The sequence below is a fragment of the Epinephelus fuscoguttatus genome, linkage group LG18 (genome assembly GCF_011397635.1).
Source record: "Epinephelus fuscoguttatus linkage group LG18, E.fuscoguttatus.final_Chr_v1".
Lineage (NCBI taxonomy): Eukaryota > Metazoa > Chordata > Actinopteri > Perciformes > Serranidae > Epinephelus > Epinephelus fuscoguttatus.
This window is the reverse complement of record NC_064769.1, coordinates 38,815,697-38,831,989: the sequence shown is the minus strand read 5'-3', so window position 1 is coordinate 38,831,989 and position 16,293 is coordinate 38,815,697. Positions and strand designations below refer to the sequence as shown.

The window sequence follows — 16,293 nt, the reverse complement described above, 5'->3', positions numbered from 1 at the left end:
TCCTGGTGAGCCGGTCTTGTGGTTATGCATCAACAGCAGCCTGAGACACGACTGGTGCAATCTGCCATCACAACTGAAACTGAAAGGATGTGACATGACTCAGGCTGACTGATATCACTCTCCTGAGTTTACTGTGTGAGCTGTGGCAGTTAGTATCCAGCACCCATTAACATGGACAGAGGGAGAAAACCAGCAGCAACAAAACGACAAGGCTGTGCTGGCTGACGCCGTCAGTGTCCAAATACATTTCTTTAAAGGTCCAGTGTGGAGGATTCAGGGGGATACACTGTTGTGGTTACCTCAGAATGAGATGTTGCTACTTGGGTAGGAACTAATGGGGATCCAAATAAATAAAAATAAATAAATATATCTACACAGGGAGCAGGTCCTCCTCTACAGAGATCACCATGTTGCACTGCCATGTTTCTACGATAGAGACACTGTTTTCACGTTGGCCAAAGTAGTTAGCAGCCCCTCTACAATGAGCCAAACAGCATTGGAAAAACAATATTTTGTAACATTAAAGGTCCTTATTGAGTGTTTCTACTGGTGTAAATCAGCTGGTCTGTTTGTTCTGGAGAGGAAGAGACCTCTGTGGATAATCCAGCGCTTGGTAGAGACCACTCGCAGTATTGCAGCTAAAAAATCCCCTGCAGCCCAAAAAGCACTTTCCACATAGACCACCATGGTAAAACACCTCGCACTGCAAACAAGATCAATTGTGACTCTTTCTATTTTGAATTTTTTTCATCCATGGAGGTTTTATATTTGCAAAACCTTCCTCAAGCTGAGAAAAGTGATTTAAATATCAGTGACATCAAAACAATGTAATGTCTACAAGCCCAGTGGGAAATCATGGGGAACCAGTAATGCGTATAATCAGTGAGCTGCATACTGCGGAAGTAAACTGGAGAGCTACAAAACTTATTTGGTGTATGTGCTAGGTGAGCAACTCCATTTGAATAAACTGGTGCCACCTTGTCGTGTCGTTATTATTAAATTCTATACACCCACCCATCCACTACTACTACACCACTGCCAACCCATTTATTTAAATGTAAGAAATGTAAATAAAAAGAGATTTAAAATAAATGTGGCATCATGACATCATTGAAATAAATTAAAGGAGTCATTTAAAAAAACACTAAAAAAAAAATTAGATTTACATTTATTTATATATTTATTGTCTCATTTATTTATTTGTTTATTTCATAGCCTTATTTCTTTATTCAATAGGCATATTTGTATATTTACATTAACTAAAATGGCCGTCCATAGTAAAAACCTGAGTTGACAAAAACTGACAGATTAAACGTTTATAACCAGTCAGAACCAGTTTAAACTGGCTTTGGTAGCAGTGCAGCAGTTTGACTAATCAACACATTTTGCTTTAACACTGCAGCGTTACAGGATGCAGTTTATTGTTGGGAGGATCAGTTGTGTCTTTAGTCATCCAGGAATTATACTTTACTTAAGACACGTAAATACTCTTTACTGTTTTTTAAGTTTTAGCCAGGTTGTAGCTAACACCACTGGGTGAGCTACATGCTAACTGACGCAGACGCAGCTAACGTTAGCTTAGTCGTGTGAAAACGGTTGAAGTTAGCAGAGATTAAATGTCCGTATTTCGGTTACCAGAGAGTAATACCACCTGGTTGAAGACTTACTGTGATCAGCAGAAGGTAAATATGTCGTGTTTTATTTTTTAATATGGTACAAATTCGATTAGCGCGTTAGCATGCTGATATGAGACGTTAGCTTTCAGTGTGGTAGCGGTCCACATTAGAGGTGCTGTGTTTGGTGTAGCGAACACCTGAAGCTAAAACTCCCTCTGTGTGATAAAGTATATGAGCTGTTGGTGGATTAAAGAGACTGAGGAGACATTTGTCCTCATGAGACAGAGAAGACCATGAAACTGTCCATGGACCCTGTGAGGAGTAGATGTCTCCTGCCTGTTACAGCTTCCTCATCAACTGTTGTCTCCATCCAGACCTCGGTGTTGGACTGTTGCAGCGTCCAGCTTCTCCTCAACATTCCTCGTCTGTCCTCCATCTTCCCCTCCAGGCTGCAGGTAACATCCCACAGAGCATGAGAACACACTAACATCACGTGTGTGTTTTATTTTGCTAGCTTGCATTAGCCGGTGCAGCATAAATTTGTTTTAGGCCTTTAGCTGTCAAGCCAGGACGTGTCCAAACTTAATTCATGGTGTCATCTTAGGGATCTCAGTGATTTTACTTTTTGGAGAAGTGGTCACATAGCAAGGGTGTGTTAATAGAGCCCGTTCAGGTGAGTGTAAAGGCCAAAACACACCAGTGGCAAACGCTGCAGATCTCTCGTCTCTCTTTCTCCCAGCAGTTCTTCTTTATCTGAGGAATTTTTCATCACCTGAAAACTGCTGTAGGTAGGACTGACTTTATACATATGTATACACACACACACACACACACACAGACATCCCTGCAACTTGTGGGTCAGGATGTTTTGAAAATGTTCATTACTGATTCCAAAAGAATATTTAATACATGTACTGATATCAGTTATTTTAACACCTCATGATTATTAATCACATGCACAAGTTAAAGCAACAGAAAACACAACGATTTACAGAAAGATCAACAAAACTAAAAACTGCTTTTCACTGTAAATAAAATGTTAAAGTGAGTTCACAAAACAAGGCATAATAATAGAAAACACAGAGGCATTTGATCAAATCCAGTCTATATTAAGAAATAAAATCTTCAGAAAACACATTAAACAGAAAATAAAATGACACTTCACATGAAACTAAATAATCCCAAAACAAAACACAAACAAGACATTAAACAAACATTATTACACTAACAATCACAAACCCAAACTTTTACATGGAAAACACACAACATTCAATAAAAACAAATTCCTTTCACATTAAACACTATTGATATATTATTTATGACATATCACTTACTGCAAAAGGTAAGTACATATTGTTCTTCATTTTGTCATTTTGAAATGTTGAAACACATGCTGCCTTCACTTGAAGCTTGTTTGGTCGTATTTTCAACTGTGTATTTCATGCTCACTATGTGCATTTGAGACGTTGAAGTAATGAGAAAACTGAACAAACTGGACAAAAAAAGGACCAATGTAAAGGTAAGTTCACGCAGTGATTGTGCTCCTGAAGCAGTATAGCTAGATGTTTGTATCCAGGTGTTGTTAGCTAGGAGAAATTGAACATTGAAATGAGGTAGTCAGGTGTTTAATATGTAGGAAGTAGTAGGATAATAAGCCAGGAGGAATTATCTGGGTGTTTAGACAAGGTCTTTAAAAGTCAGGTGGGACTTGTTAGTTTGATATGGTGTCGATAGAATTCAGACTAGCATTAAGATTCATTACTGTGATAAATATAGGCTGTCAGACAATAGACTTTATTTATTATTTTATCCACTTTGCTTCAACCGATCACCACCAAAATGGTATCATCTGTTCCTTGTCCCATTATCCACCTTTCTTGAACATTTCATCAAAATCCGTTCCTAACTTTTTGAGTTATTTTGCAGACAAACAGAGTTCAGACTAGCATTAAGATTCATTACTGTGATAAATATAGGCTAGTTAGCTAGGTTTAGCATGTATATCAAGCCAGAAGGAGTTGTTAACTGAACAACTTAACGTGCTAAGTGTTAGACAGGGTACTTAGATAAGAAAATGTAGTGGTAGTTTTATATATATATTTTCTTTAATTACTGTGTCTTGTTAATTAGCCCTAGTTAGTTAGAGGCACTTAGCTAGGTGTAATGATTTGGGTGTAGTTAGCTGAGTTTCATGGCTCAGTTCACTGAGGATAACATCTAATTTTTGGGGGGAATTTGGATAGTGGTAGTACTGACTACTGACACACACAAACACACACTCCTTATTGCACTTCTCTCATTAGATGACGACACAGACTAACTTTGGAGTGAAACTGTTTCGTACTGATTCAAAAAGAATACCTGAACTTACCCTCTGATACTTAATATTTTAATACTTTTGGTGGTAAACACATTAATATGTGAACATAACAGGAAACATAACATCTTAGAAAAAAATCAACCAATCAGAAAACTGTCTCTCACTAATGTCAACAAAATGTAAGGTTGATTTTACAAAACAAAATACAACACACATAAACACATTTGTTAGATTTGTTAAATCCGATCAATATAAAGAAACTTAACATAAAAAACATAGTAAAACAGGATATAAAAAAGCACATAAAACCAGATAACCCCAACAATCAGGACAAAACAGGAACAAGAAATTAAACGTTATTACAAAAGCAACCCCAACATTTTAGGAATGAAATCAACAAAACATAAGAAGGCACCGAAGAGGCACCGAACCCCCCAACCGCTCAGAGTGCCTGTCATGGGCAGCCCACTCTGACATCTCTCCACTTAGTGCATATATAGGTGCTGTTTGTGCGTGTGTGTTTGGACCTGTGTGTAATTGACAACAGAGTGAAATTGAATTTCCCCTTGGGGATTAATAAAGTATATAAAATAAATAAATAAAAGTATTGATATACTATTGATGGCAAAAGGTGAGTACACATTGTTCTCTATTTGTGTGATTTTGAAACATTGAAACACATGCTGCCTTCACTTGAAGTTTGTTTGGTCGTACTTTCAACGTTGACTGTCAAGCACACTGGATTTACATTTGAGGGGTTGAAATTATGAGAACACTGATGCTGCACAGCTGGCAAGAAAGGAAAGAATCAAAGGTAAGTTGAGCATCAGCGTAAGTCACAGTTTGTGATCTGTTTTCTTTAACACAGTAACACTCCCACTTGGACCAGTACACCAGTTTGTTTGTATGTCTTTTGAATATTTAGCACGGCAGTTATTGTGCTCCGGAAGTAGTTAGCTAGATTAGCCCTAGTTAGCTAGAGGTACTTAGCTCGATGAAATTATTTGGATGTAGTTAGCACATGGGTCAGTTCACTGAGGAGAAGTAGCCTGGAAATCCAGACCCAAATCTAGAAAAATTTAGGGGCTGGCCATGAGTAATGCAAATGGCCCAACTCGAGGGGCGGCACCAAGCATGCATTTGTAAATATCACTGCACACAATTGGATAACACTACAACCAATCAGAACAATACATAGGGTGACGTATCCAGAGCTTAGCTACCAGTGGAGCTAACTGGTAGATTAGACTCTTAGCGTATCCGGTCAGCAAAACAGCAAAACGTCCTTCTTGCAAAAGAAAGATTTGAGCGCCGTCTTCTGTTCCTCTTTTAGAGAAAAAACCAAGTCTAACTCGTTCATTGTAGCAGCCAAAGCCGTTTCAAACAACTGGTGTTCATCCGTAGCCATCTTGCAATGTTTACTGACTGATTCGGACTTCTCGTCGTGCAGCGCTGTCATCATCTGTTTAGCTCGCCTCTGGCCGCCTATATCACATACACCGATGATTGGTGCAGCTCGGTTTCATGGGCATAGGTAATGAGCATCATTACTGATTGGCAGAGTGACTTGCTGAGCAAATTCAAATTGTGCTCAAGAACTCTGGAATTCCAGGGTAGAGGAGAAGCACAAGTTTGTGTGAATTTGTAATGTTAAACACACTGCCTTTACTTGACTTGTTTGGCCATATTTTCAACAATGAATATTGTGCACATCATTTGCATAATGATAGTTTATAAAGGATTCAAATTCCACATAAGTCATCAACCATCTATATGTGTTTACAATAGCTGCTGAAATTAGCAAGGATTCTTTTTTAATATTTTAGCCTTTAATTGCAAGACAGTTAAGCGTGAAAAGGGGAGAGAGACAGACATGCAGCGAAGGGCCACAGACCGGAGTCGAACCCGGACCGCTGCGGCAACAAGCTTGTACATGGGTTGCCTGCTCTAACCACTAATCCACCAACACCCCATTAACAAGAGTTCTGTTGGCTAAAGTTGACATGCGGTCTTGTCAAACTGTTTGGTAACAGCTGATGTTCCCTGAGATGAGCTCTCATTGTTTTCCTTTTGTGCAACAGGTAATTTCATCCAGTAGGCTACAAAATCATATGATGAGATGACTTACTGTACACATGTGATAAGGCACCCCCGTCTTGTGTGTGCACCCTCTACTTGCTGCAGTCAGATCACTTGTATCCGACCCAGATACAGCAATGCTATTTTCTGATTGGCTGATAGGTAACTGTATGTTATTTATTGATTGGCTGATGGGTAGCTGTGTCTTATTTTTATTGGCTGGAGCGTGGTAAGTGCTTGTTGAGCTCTACAGTACCCACAGCGTCTTGAAACACATTCCACAGGGGTGTAACTTTGTGGGCGTTGTCATAACTTTTTTTTTTTTAAAGATTATTTTTTGGGCTTTTTGCCTTTAACTGACAGGACAGTGTGAAATGGGGAGAGAGAGAGAGAGAGTGGGGGGATGACATGCAGTAAAGGGTTGCAAGCTGGAATCTAACCTGCGACCGCTGAAACAAGGAATCGCCTCTGTACATGGGGCACCGGCACTATCCACTACGCTACCGACGCCCTGTCATAACAATTTTTTTATGCGTGAGAAATACCAGGTGTGGCGGGTGAGAGTGTGAAAAGGTTAATATGCGTGTGTCACACTCTCAAAGTGTGAGACTTGAGAGCCCTACAGTAAACACAGTCCCACTTGTACCAACACACTAGTTTGCCTGTATGTTTTGTAAGATTGCAGTGTTTGTGCTCATGAAATAGTTAGATGTATTTATCCAGATGTTAGCTAGGGGAAATTAAACATTGAATTGAGGTAGTAAGGTGTTTAATTAGTTAGGAAGTAGTAGGACAATAAGCTAGAAGAAACTACATGGGTGTTTGGATAAGGTCTTGGAAAGTTAGCCATAGCATGTTTCTTTTCCTGTCATTTACTACAAAAGGCAAGTATAAATTGTTCTCCACTTGTGTCATTTTGAAATGTTAAACACATGCTGCCTTTACTCGAAGCTTGTTGGGTCTTGGTTTGAATCTGAGTTCCTCAAGGCTTCATTCTCAGGCCTCTTCTGTTCAACATCTGTGTGCTCCCACATATTGCCAACAGCAATATATCTACACACAGATTTGTATAATGATCTCTATATATGGGACTATAATCCCATACAAGCTCTGAATAAATGCCTCAACAAAGTGTCATCCAGTAAAATGAAGATAAAACAAAACAACTGTCTTTGGACCCAAAGAAAAATCAAAGAATAACTGTGCAACGAAGGTCTGTGAAGGAGCGGGAGATGTGTGGACAGCTTGGCAGGTAGGTAGGTGTGGTAAAGAGGTGGGGTGAGTGGAAATTTACTGCGTGAGCTGAGAGAATGACATGTCTGGCAGGTCAAAAATGCACACTGTGATAAAAGCAAACTCAATGTGGCATTGTTTTCTTTGTTGTTGGGCCTCAAGAGCCCTTCTGGTGCTGACAGACACATAGAAACTTCGTGGCAGGGCACACTTTCTGAGTGAAAACTTTTCCCCCCACGTGTAAAGTTTGAATGGAAAAAACATTTATGAAAGAGGTGCCCTTCTGTTCACTTGAGCACCTGTCCCACAAAATGTCTGTGCACAGCACTGTATGTCAGTCTTGGTCCTCGTGGCGCGTCGGTGTTACTCAGTCTGCAGAGAACTTGGCTGCGAGAGGTCTGTTATTATGAAATAGAATACTGTTGAGAGAGCTTAACACGTCCAATTCTTGTATTACCTTTAAGACCGAATTATAAATTAACAAGCTTCTCTCTGCGTGTTCGTTTGATGAAGAATTACAGGAGAGTAGATGACTTCAACTTAACTCTTCTTTATTTCTCAGATCACGATGTACAGAGCTCTGGGTCTATTTCTTCTTGCCCTAACCAACAACATCAGCGAGTCAGGGCACGAAGTCTGACAACCTATCTCTTCCTGACCCAGTCTTTTTCAGCGTATACAGTTATTTGTGACGCAAGCATTGCCATTGGTGTTGCTGGGGAGACCTCGTTCCTTTCTGCTGACTCCGTTCTTATCTGCTGCTCCAGCTCCCCTTTTCTCTGAAACACATATCAGAACAGGAAACACAGCTGCCCACAAGGCCGCTGTGAGTGAGTCGCTTCTACTACACACATTTCACGAGACGCTCTTTGTTTCCTTTCACCTGCACATTGTCACAAGGTCATGTCTGGTGCATCTGCTATCGAAAGGTCATCTCTGGTGCATCTACTGATATTTTCCACTCAAGCAGCCACGTTCCTCTGCACTTGTCCTCTTATTATGCAAACTAGTAATTTAGGCAACTGTTAGTAGGAACGGGTGTGCGTTCAATAAATGTACTATTTACATTTTCCTTCACCCTATCAAATATTCAATATCCAACAATACACATGCCGATGTTTTGGTCTCTGTGGACTCAAAACAGGAATAAACCTGGGTTTGACAAGACGTGCCAGTGTCCAACGTTTGATTGTGCAGCAGAACACAATGCAGTGTAGCTGGGATCAGCAGACCATTCTGGCTACACTGGTTATTTAAATTATTGTGGTGTATTTATAATGAACACTGTCGATCTGAAGCTCGGGTCATTTTGTTTTGGTTTTCACTGGTTCATCACTACTAGAGATTCAGCTGTAGCCAGTATCTCACTGTCACTATCCTCATTCAGATTTTAAGAAGCTACAATTTATATTCAGCCTCAAAATAAGTCTGAAAAGCTGAAAGTCAGAATTTAAGTACAGATAGTTGTTGCTATAGAAACAATACACCATCTTGTCTTGTATTGGTGTAAACTGGCAGTTTTTCAAAACATTGCAGATCAGTGTGTTGCAAGATTCAACTTGTCTCAGTGGAAATGTTTCATTTGAACTGGACTTCACTAAGACAAGAAGAGACCACATCAGCCCAGGTCCCAGGTCTTTGCTCTGGCTTCCTGTTTGTGACAGAATTGATTTTATACTATTGTTGGTTTACAAAGCACTGCATTTTTCCTGATCTGCTGTCGTGTTGTGAAGCATTCAGACATCTCAGATAGTCTGGATCAGGTCTGCTTTATGACCTCAGTGTCCGAACTGAAACTGAAGAAGCAGCATTCAGTTTTTATGCTCCACAAATCTGGTAAAAAGAAAAAACTCCCAGAAAAGCTGATAAATTTATTGCGTATGTGTACACAATATTGTATTGTGTATTTTAATTGTCTTTTTTTTAACTTGTCTGGTGTTTTATACCTTTACTTAATGCATTTCTGTCTTATGGAAGGCACATTGAATTACCTTGTTGTTGAAAAGTGTTTTCAGAGAAATGGTCTGACTTCAAACTGTCAGAAACACAGGAAGTGAAGGGAGGGAGGAGAGATCTCAGAGTTTGATACTCATAATACGATATAAAATACACGTTAACTGAACCCCAAAAGGGAATTCATGTATAGCTGCAGCAACTCAGTGAAGAAGATAAATGATTACAACATGTGATGTAGTATGCACTACATGCTGACACTGCTGACAATGAACCCTTCTGACAGAATACAAGAACATCTTTACTAATGCAAATGTGTTTGTTTCTGTCTTCGGAACTTCAGATGGATTTACAGCTTCTAATATAATCAAATCTTAAACAATAAGTACAATTCACTGACACATCAGCACAGAGGAACAGTTTCTATTGTACTCAAGAGTTTACTGCAGTCAGTACAGTTCTGAGACTGTTTCTGTGAAACCACAGGGTCTCCACCCCTCTGCTGATATAAAAGCTGAGCATCTGTTCTCTCTGCCTCCTCAGTATCCGGGACCATTAACACAGGTAAGAAGACTTTAAGACAGTAATTATGACATACTTGCAAATGTTAAGATCAGGAGTTAATACCAGATAAAAGATGCATAATTATACATTATCTTGATGCATTTTTATGCACATAACTGATAACTGAACATACTATCTGACGTTCATAAGTCATTCATATCTTATGTTAGAATGACATTTAAATGATAAGAGCTTTGAATGAACTAAGATTTGTTTTCAGTTAAAGTTTAATTCATAATCAAATCATTCTGAGAGCATGAGAGAGACTGAAGCTTAATTTAACACACTGACCATAAATTCTTGATTTTGAGATGGATGTTTTTTCTACAAGACAGAAAGACGATATTTCAGCAGTAACTGCAGCAGATCTTTGGAACAATTTTCACTCTGAACTCCCACATGTCCTGAAAGTGTCTGACGTGTTACGAGCCACGTCAAACTGCTTTGATGCCTTTACTTCCACTTTGTTTCAATTTTGCTTTGAGTGCATTTGGTGATTAAAACATTTTGTTGATGTCTGTGTCTGTGTAGGGTAAAAACAAAATTATTATTAAAAAATAAAGAACTTAAACTTAATGTGACCAGTGAGCTGGTAAATATTTAGGTTATGAAACTGACTGTGGTTGATTTTAAACTGTGTGTAGGAGGTGGACACAGGCTGAAGAACTGTGTTTCCACTCTTTAATCATGTCAGTTATGATACAGTATCTTATGACAACAGTACAGCTGACAGGACGTGTACGTTACTGACTTATTTTTCTTTCATCCAGAGAACTCATATGAAGGTGCTCCATCCTTATCCTCCTGTGAAACTGTTACCATGGCAACGTGAGTAATACTACTGTCTCTAATGCTGCATTCACTCTTGGAGCGACACAGCAACAGGCTACAAGTCATTTTCAATAGAAGCTTGTGACATAAAGATACAAACTGACGTCTGACACTGCTGACGGTTGTGATGCACAACAAATTGAAGTTGGGTTGACCTCAACTTTTTCAGCTCTCCAATGATGCAGTGACGTGTCAACCAATCATATGGTTTGTTTCTAAATATGGTGCTATGTTATTTAGCTGACACAATGCCAGCTGTATGTGCATTGCGCTGCACACAGGGATGCAATGTGGCTGCAAAATGTGATGTTAAAATGGAGCTCAGACACTGATCAAAAGCACAGATATGTTGCTGACCAAATACAACCTTTAGATGATGTTCAGTGGAGGTGCTTTGTGGCATGTAGCAGACACACACAACATTATTTGGTGATGAGGCTGTAAGTTTTAAATGCTGAACTTATCAACCTAATATCAGATACTGTGTAACTGCTCGGCCTGTAGATGATTAGTTTGTTTATACTGTATAGACTCATAGGCTAAAAGGCTTTTACTAAAAGATCCCAACAAGAACAGTTATTTTATTTATTTAATTCCATGTTCAGTGTTTTTTTTTATTTTGTATACCACATATCTTTCCTTTTCTACAGGAAAGTCTCATCCAAATATGACCACATCACCTGCAAAGTTCTGATCCGACCAGGATCTCCTAATGTTTACCAGGTGAAACCAAAGAAAGAGAATATTGGAACTCTGACAAGAATGACTCTCGGTGAAAAGGATCCAAGCAAGTTAAACAAAACCATCTTGCTTGTGGGGGAAACAGGAGCAGGAAAATCTACTCTGATCAACGCTCTGGTCAACTACGCCATGGGAGTGAAGTGGAAGGACGATGTCTGGTTTCAGATCGTAGAGGACGAGAAGAAAAGTCAGTGTGAAAGTCAGACATCAGATGTGATCGTGTACGAGATCTTTGGTTTTGAAGGTCAAACTCTGCCCTACTCTCTGACCATCATTGATACTCCTGAATATGGAGACACCAGAGGAACTGAACATGATGACATCATCAGTGAAAGGTTATTAGACTTGTTCCGCTCAGACGATGGAGTTTATGAGATCAGTGCAGTGGGTTTGGTGATGAAAGCAAGTGAGAATCGACTGGATGACCGACTGAGGTACATCTTTGATTCAGTTGTGTCTCTGTTTGGAAAAAACATGGAGAAGAACATTGTTGCCCTCATCACACACTCAGATGGAAGAACTCCTAAAAATGTTCTGAAAGCCATCGAGACTGCAGAGATTAGATGTGCCAAAGATGAGAACAATCAGCCTGTTCACTTCCTGTTTGATAACTGCCAGCATGAAGACAGGACAGAGGAGACAGAAGCTCTTCAACATGCAGATAAAACAACAATGAAAGGACTGAGTCAGTTCACAAACTTCCTCAAAAAAACTGAATCTCAAAAGCTGAAGGAAACTGTGAAGCTTCTGAAGGAGCGGATCAGACTAGCAGCCTGCATCCACAACCTGCAAGAGAGAATTGAGTTTATTGAACTGAAACAGAGTGCAATCAAGCAGAATCAGGAAGCTCTGAAGAAATATGAACAAGAGATGAAGAACAATGAAGAGTTCACTGTAGAAGTTGATGAGGTCTATAAAGTTAAAGGACCTGTCAGTGAGAGGAGATGGTGGGCACTTGGGTTAAATTATGGAGGAACTGTCTGCTGCACTGTCTGCAAGGAGAACTGTCACTATCCATGCACACTGGCCTGGTATCCAAAACACTGTGAGGTCATGAAAGAAAAATGCACTTTATGTAAGGATAAATGTTTTGTACCAGATCATGAGAAAGGCAAACCATGCACTGAATGTGTGGGAAAGTGTTGTGTATCATTTCATGTTAAAGGAAAACAGTGTCCTGTATGTGAGGATAAATATCATAAATCAGATCATGAAAAACAATTATACTGCACTGTCTGTACCGGGAGGTGTCCTGCATCAGTTCATGTGAAAGATAAACAGTGCACTGTATGTGTGGACGACTGTTGTGTATCAGGTCATGAGGAAGGCAAACAATGTCCTGTATGTAAGGGTGAAAAAAAGGAATCAGATCATGATAAAAAAAATGTGGAAGTATGTGAGCAAGACAAGGAAAGTTCAGATGACCATACAGGACATGAAAGAGAAGTATGAAAAGAGTAAAGCAGGCTGTGAGGAGTCAACAAGCCTTCTGGAAACTCTTCAGAAGAACATCGAGGAACTTGAGAAAGAAAAAGATCAGTGGCTGGAAGAAGCGTTCCAGCATGTTGTGACTCTGGAGCAGCTCGCCCTGAATGTGAAGTCACTGTCCACTTTTGTCCATCTGGACTTCCTGATTGAGAAGATGAAGGAGAAAGGAGACACAGAGAAGGTCACGAGACTGGAAGAGATGAAACATGAAATGAATAAAAATGAAGGAATCAAAGCAGCGCTGAGGTACAGGTTTGGTAGAGTAACAGCAGCTTGTAGAGCAGCTGGTAGAGCAGCAGTGAAGTAAGTTGTAGATGAACAGAAAGATAATGGGGGGTCAGCTGTGTAGAAAACACAGTATACAATGTTGGTGAAATGTGTTTCATTCTGTATATATTAAGTGTGATGTTGATGTAATAACTACATAAGAACATTCAAATGTAATCACCTTTTAAATATCAGATGTGTAATTCCTCAAACAGCGCCCTCTGTGGTATTTAATGGCTGTTTGTTTTTGTTCTTCCAGTTTAACTTCACTGTACAGATTAGAAAACTGTTTGGATCAACAGCTCTGGTTTTAAATGGAGTGAGGACGCCCCCTGCTGTTTGATGTTGAGTACAGCAGCTCCCCTCCTCTATCTTTAAACAAGACATTTATTTTTCTTTAGTTTCTTTGTGTAGGTTCATTGTTTTTAAGGTTTTCTAATGTGTTTTTCAGTCAGTACAAGGCTGTGATTCATTCTGATGTTGACAGAAGTCTCATTAAACTGGTGGTGGGACAGTAACACAACACTGAGACATATATGATATAAACTGTACTGAACATATAAAGTAGTTAACCATGATGTTTCCTTCTCATGTTAATCAGTTTGTACAGAGGATGTCACAGAATTTAGACACAATGTCTGATGTATTTACATTTGATTTATATTCTGATCAATGTTATTATATACTATATATCCTGGTGTGTTGATGTGTATTCATGCACATTTATATATCCTGGTGTGTTGATGTGTATTCATGCTTGAGATGACTAGTTAAAATATTTCAGATGACACAGCTCATTTATGTTATACTGTGTCTTTAACAAGCCATATTATCAGTGATTGATATATATTCTGATGTTCTACATGAAATCGTCCTGACTGGAGCCGTTTTCTGTGAATCATTAAGAAAACCTCTGCTTGATGAAGTCAGTTTGCTCTGAGTGTCTTTACTGGATCATCAGCAGGTTTTTGAGTCTGAACTTTCCTCAATAAATGTCTGTTTCTCTTTGTTACTGAAACAGTTGCAGTTTAATTTGAGCAGCAAATCCAACAGAGAGTCAACAGAGAAACACACACCACCATCATAACTGACGGATCATCAAAGTGCACGTAGAATATGAGACTAACTCTGTTGTTGGTGATTTCTGCACTGACTGCTAGAGAGAGTCAACTCAGCTGCATCACTGAGGGGATTATGCGGACTGATGAGACTCTACTGAACTGAAACACACAAACCTGGCAACACTGCAGACGCTCTACAGGTTAACTTCATGTGGAGTTCACATGACCAGAGTTTACATTTCAATAAATATTGGTAGGGACAGACCTACAGTTGTTGGTCTCTAAATAATTTGTTCTCAGGTCTCTTTTGCAAAATTCATCTTGAGTCCAATGAGATTTCCTGAAATGAACTAACTTAAAGACAAAATGTAGTTTATTCTGTTTGATTATACGACTTAATTATATAGACCTGCTCCTTGCCTCAGTGACATAGATACACTCGTGGTAAAACCAGAGACACTAGAAACACCCATAGTTTAAATCAAACACTTGTATTTTTGCTCCCATTTTTCACAGGTTAAAGTTAAAGATTTTTTTAATTGCCTCAATAGATATTTGTCTCTTAAACTGTGGTCACAAATGTATTAAAGTCTGTGTTCGTGAGCACGTCTCCTTTTCCAAGATAATCCATCCACCTGACAGGTGTAGCTTCTCAAGATGCTGATTAAACAGCATCATTACTACACAGGTGTGTCTTGGGATGCTCACAATAAAAGGACACTTTAAAATGTGACGTTTGATCTTTACAAAAAGACATATATTAGTATTTCACAGGACTAGTGCTACAGAAATACATTTTTGGGTCCTAAAGAATCAGTCAGTGTCTGCTGTGACATCATTCTGCCTCACGCAGTGCGACACTTCTCCTTCACATAGAGCTGATCAGGGTGTTGATTGATTGTTGGTCCACTCCTCTTCAGTGGCTGTGTGAAGTTTCTGGATATTGGCAGGAAGTGGAACACGCTGTCGTACACGCTGATCCAGAGCATCCCAAACCTGCTCAATGGGTGGCGTCTGGTGAGTCTGCAGGACGTGTAGCAGGGTTAATGATGCCACTTGCCATTACTTGCTCCTGGTTGTCATCACCAGTAATTATATGGTTTTAATTATTTGATTTCTATCAGTCCTGGTTATTTCCATCTAATATCAGTTTTCCACTGGGACTAGTGTGAAGTTTTAAATGAGTGCCGTCTGCTGGGCCTCTGCACACTGGCAGGGTGAGCCCCACAGATTAGCCCCTGCAAACTGGAGCAGGACACCCCGCTTATTGTTGCCAGTCTGCAGTCTGACCCCATGGTGAGTCACATTTCTGATAAGCTCTCTGAAAATGCTTAGAACACTATGTTTTCAGGTTGAGCTGTCACAGTGTTTCAGAAGGCAGTGGTGTAAGGTAGTTAGGACAGGTCCCAGTGCACGCTAGCTACTAGTTACAAGGTGTACACACACACACACACACACCACTGGCAACTGTTTATACAAGATCCAGATGAATCTAATTTTGTCACAGTCCCTGTCTCTCATTCCCCTCCTGTCACTCTGCTGCAGTGATTTTCCACTCTCCCTCCCTCTGCTTCACTCTACCTGCCAGCCACGCCCACCTTATCAGCCGAACTCTGCTCACCTGCCTGCACAGCTGCAGCTCATCATAATCAGCCCTGCATATAAGCCTCTCCAGCACTCTCACTCGTTGCGAGATTGTTCTTCAGCGTCATGCGAGACTTTCCGGCATTCATCTCCTGTCTGATCTCCCGGTGCCGACTCTGCCTGTTCCCGACCTGCTCTCCTCACCTGCCTTCTGTCCCTGACCTCGTGCTCTGCCTCAACATTTCTGGTATCTGACTGCTCGGCTGGTAACGACTCCTCCGCCTGGCCTCGTCTGTCCTCCTGCCTGCTCCCCATCGGTGCCTCTACCTTCGCGGACTACTCATCTGGCTACGAGCCGGGGGCTAAGGAGCTTCCCCTCGGTTCCACGGCTGACTCCGGCCGCGTCTCTCCCCCTCGTCTGAGCCCCAGAGACTGTGTGAGGGCTTTCAGCCCGAAGAACGAACTTTATTCTATCTGCTCCGTACCTTGATTGCTGTGGTGAAAATAAAGGTCATTACCAACTGTTCCTGAGCGCCTGTGTACTGCATTTGGGTCC

General features: G+C 40.3%; 1 protein-coding gene and 1 long non-coding RNA gene across 6 annotated transcripts in view; both read left to right on the top strand.

The window, feature by feature from the left end:
- The first annotated feature begins 1,430 nt into the window (after positions 1-1,430).
- On the top strand, positions 1,431-9,706 carry LOC125906091 (uncharacterized). The gene is made up of 3 exons (XR_007451748.1): positions 1,431-1,480; positions 1,991-2,071; positions 9,688-9,706. It is a non-coding gene; the product is annotated as an uncharacterized LOC125906091 (long non-coding RNA).
- LOC125906049 (uncharacterized) overlaps positions 9,696-16,293 on the top strand; it is a 181,656-nt gene continuing 175,058 nt past the window's right edge. For 2 of the 5 annotated variants that reach the window (XR_007451741.1, XM_049604445.1), the window contains exons 1-2: positions 9,696-9,765; positions 10,536-10,593. Coding sequence is in view for 2 of the 5 variants with exons in the window: in XM_049604445.1 (XP_049460402.1) it covers positions 10,586-10,593 (8 nt within the window). In the remaining 3 variants the exon portion in view is untranslated. Of the gene's footprint in view, positions 9,766-10,535; positions 10,594-11,246; positions 14,336-16,293 lie in introns of those variants that run through there. The other 3 variants (XM_049604446.1, XR_007451740.1, XM_049604444.1) reach the window with 3 other exon arrangements.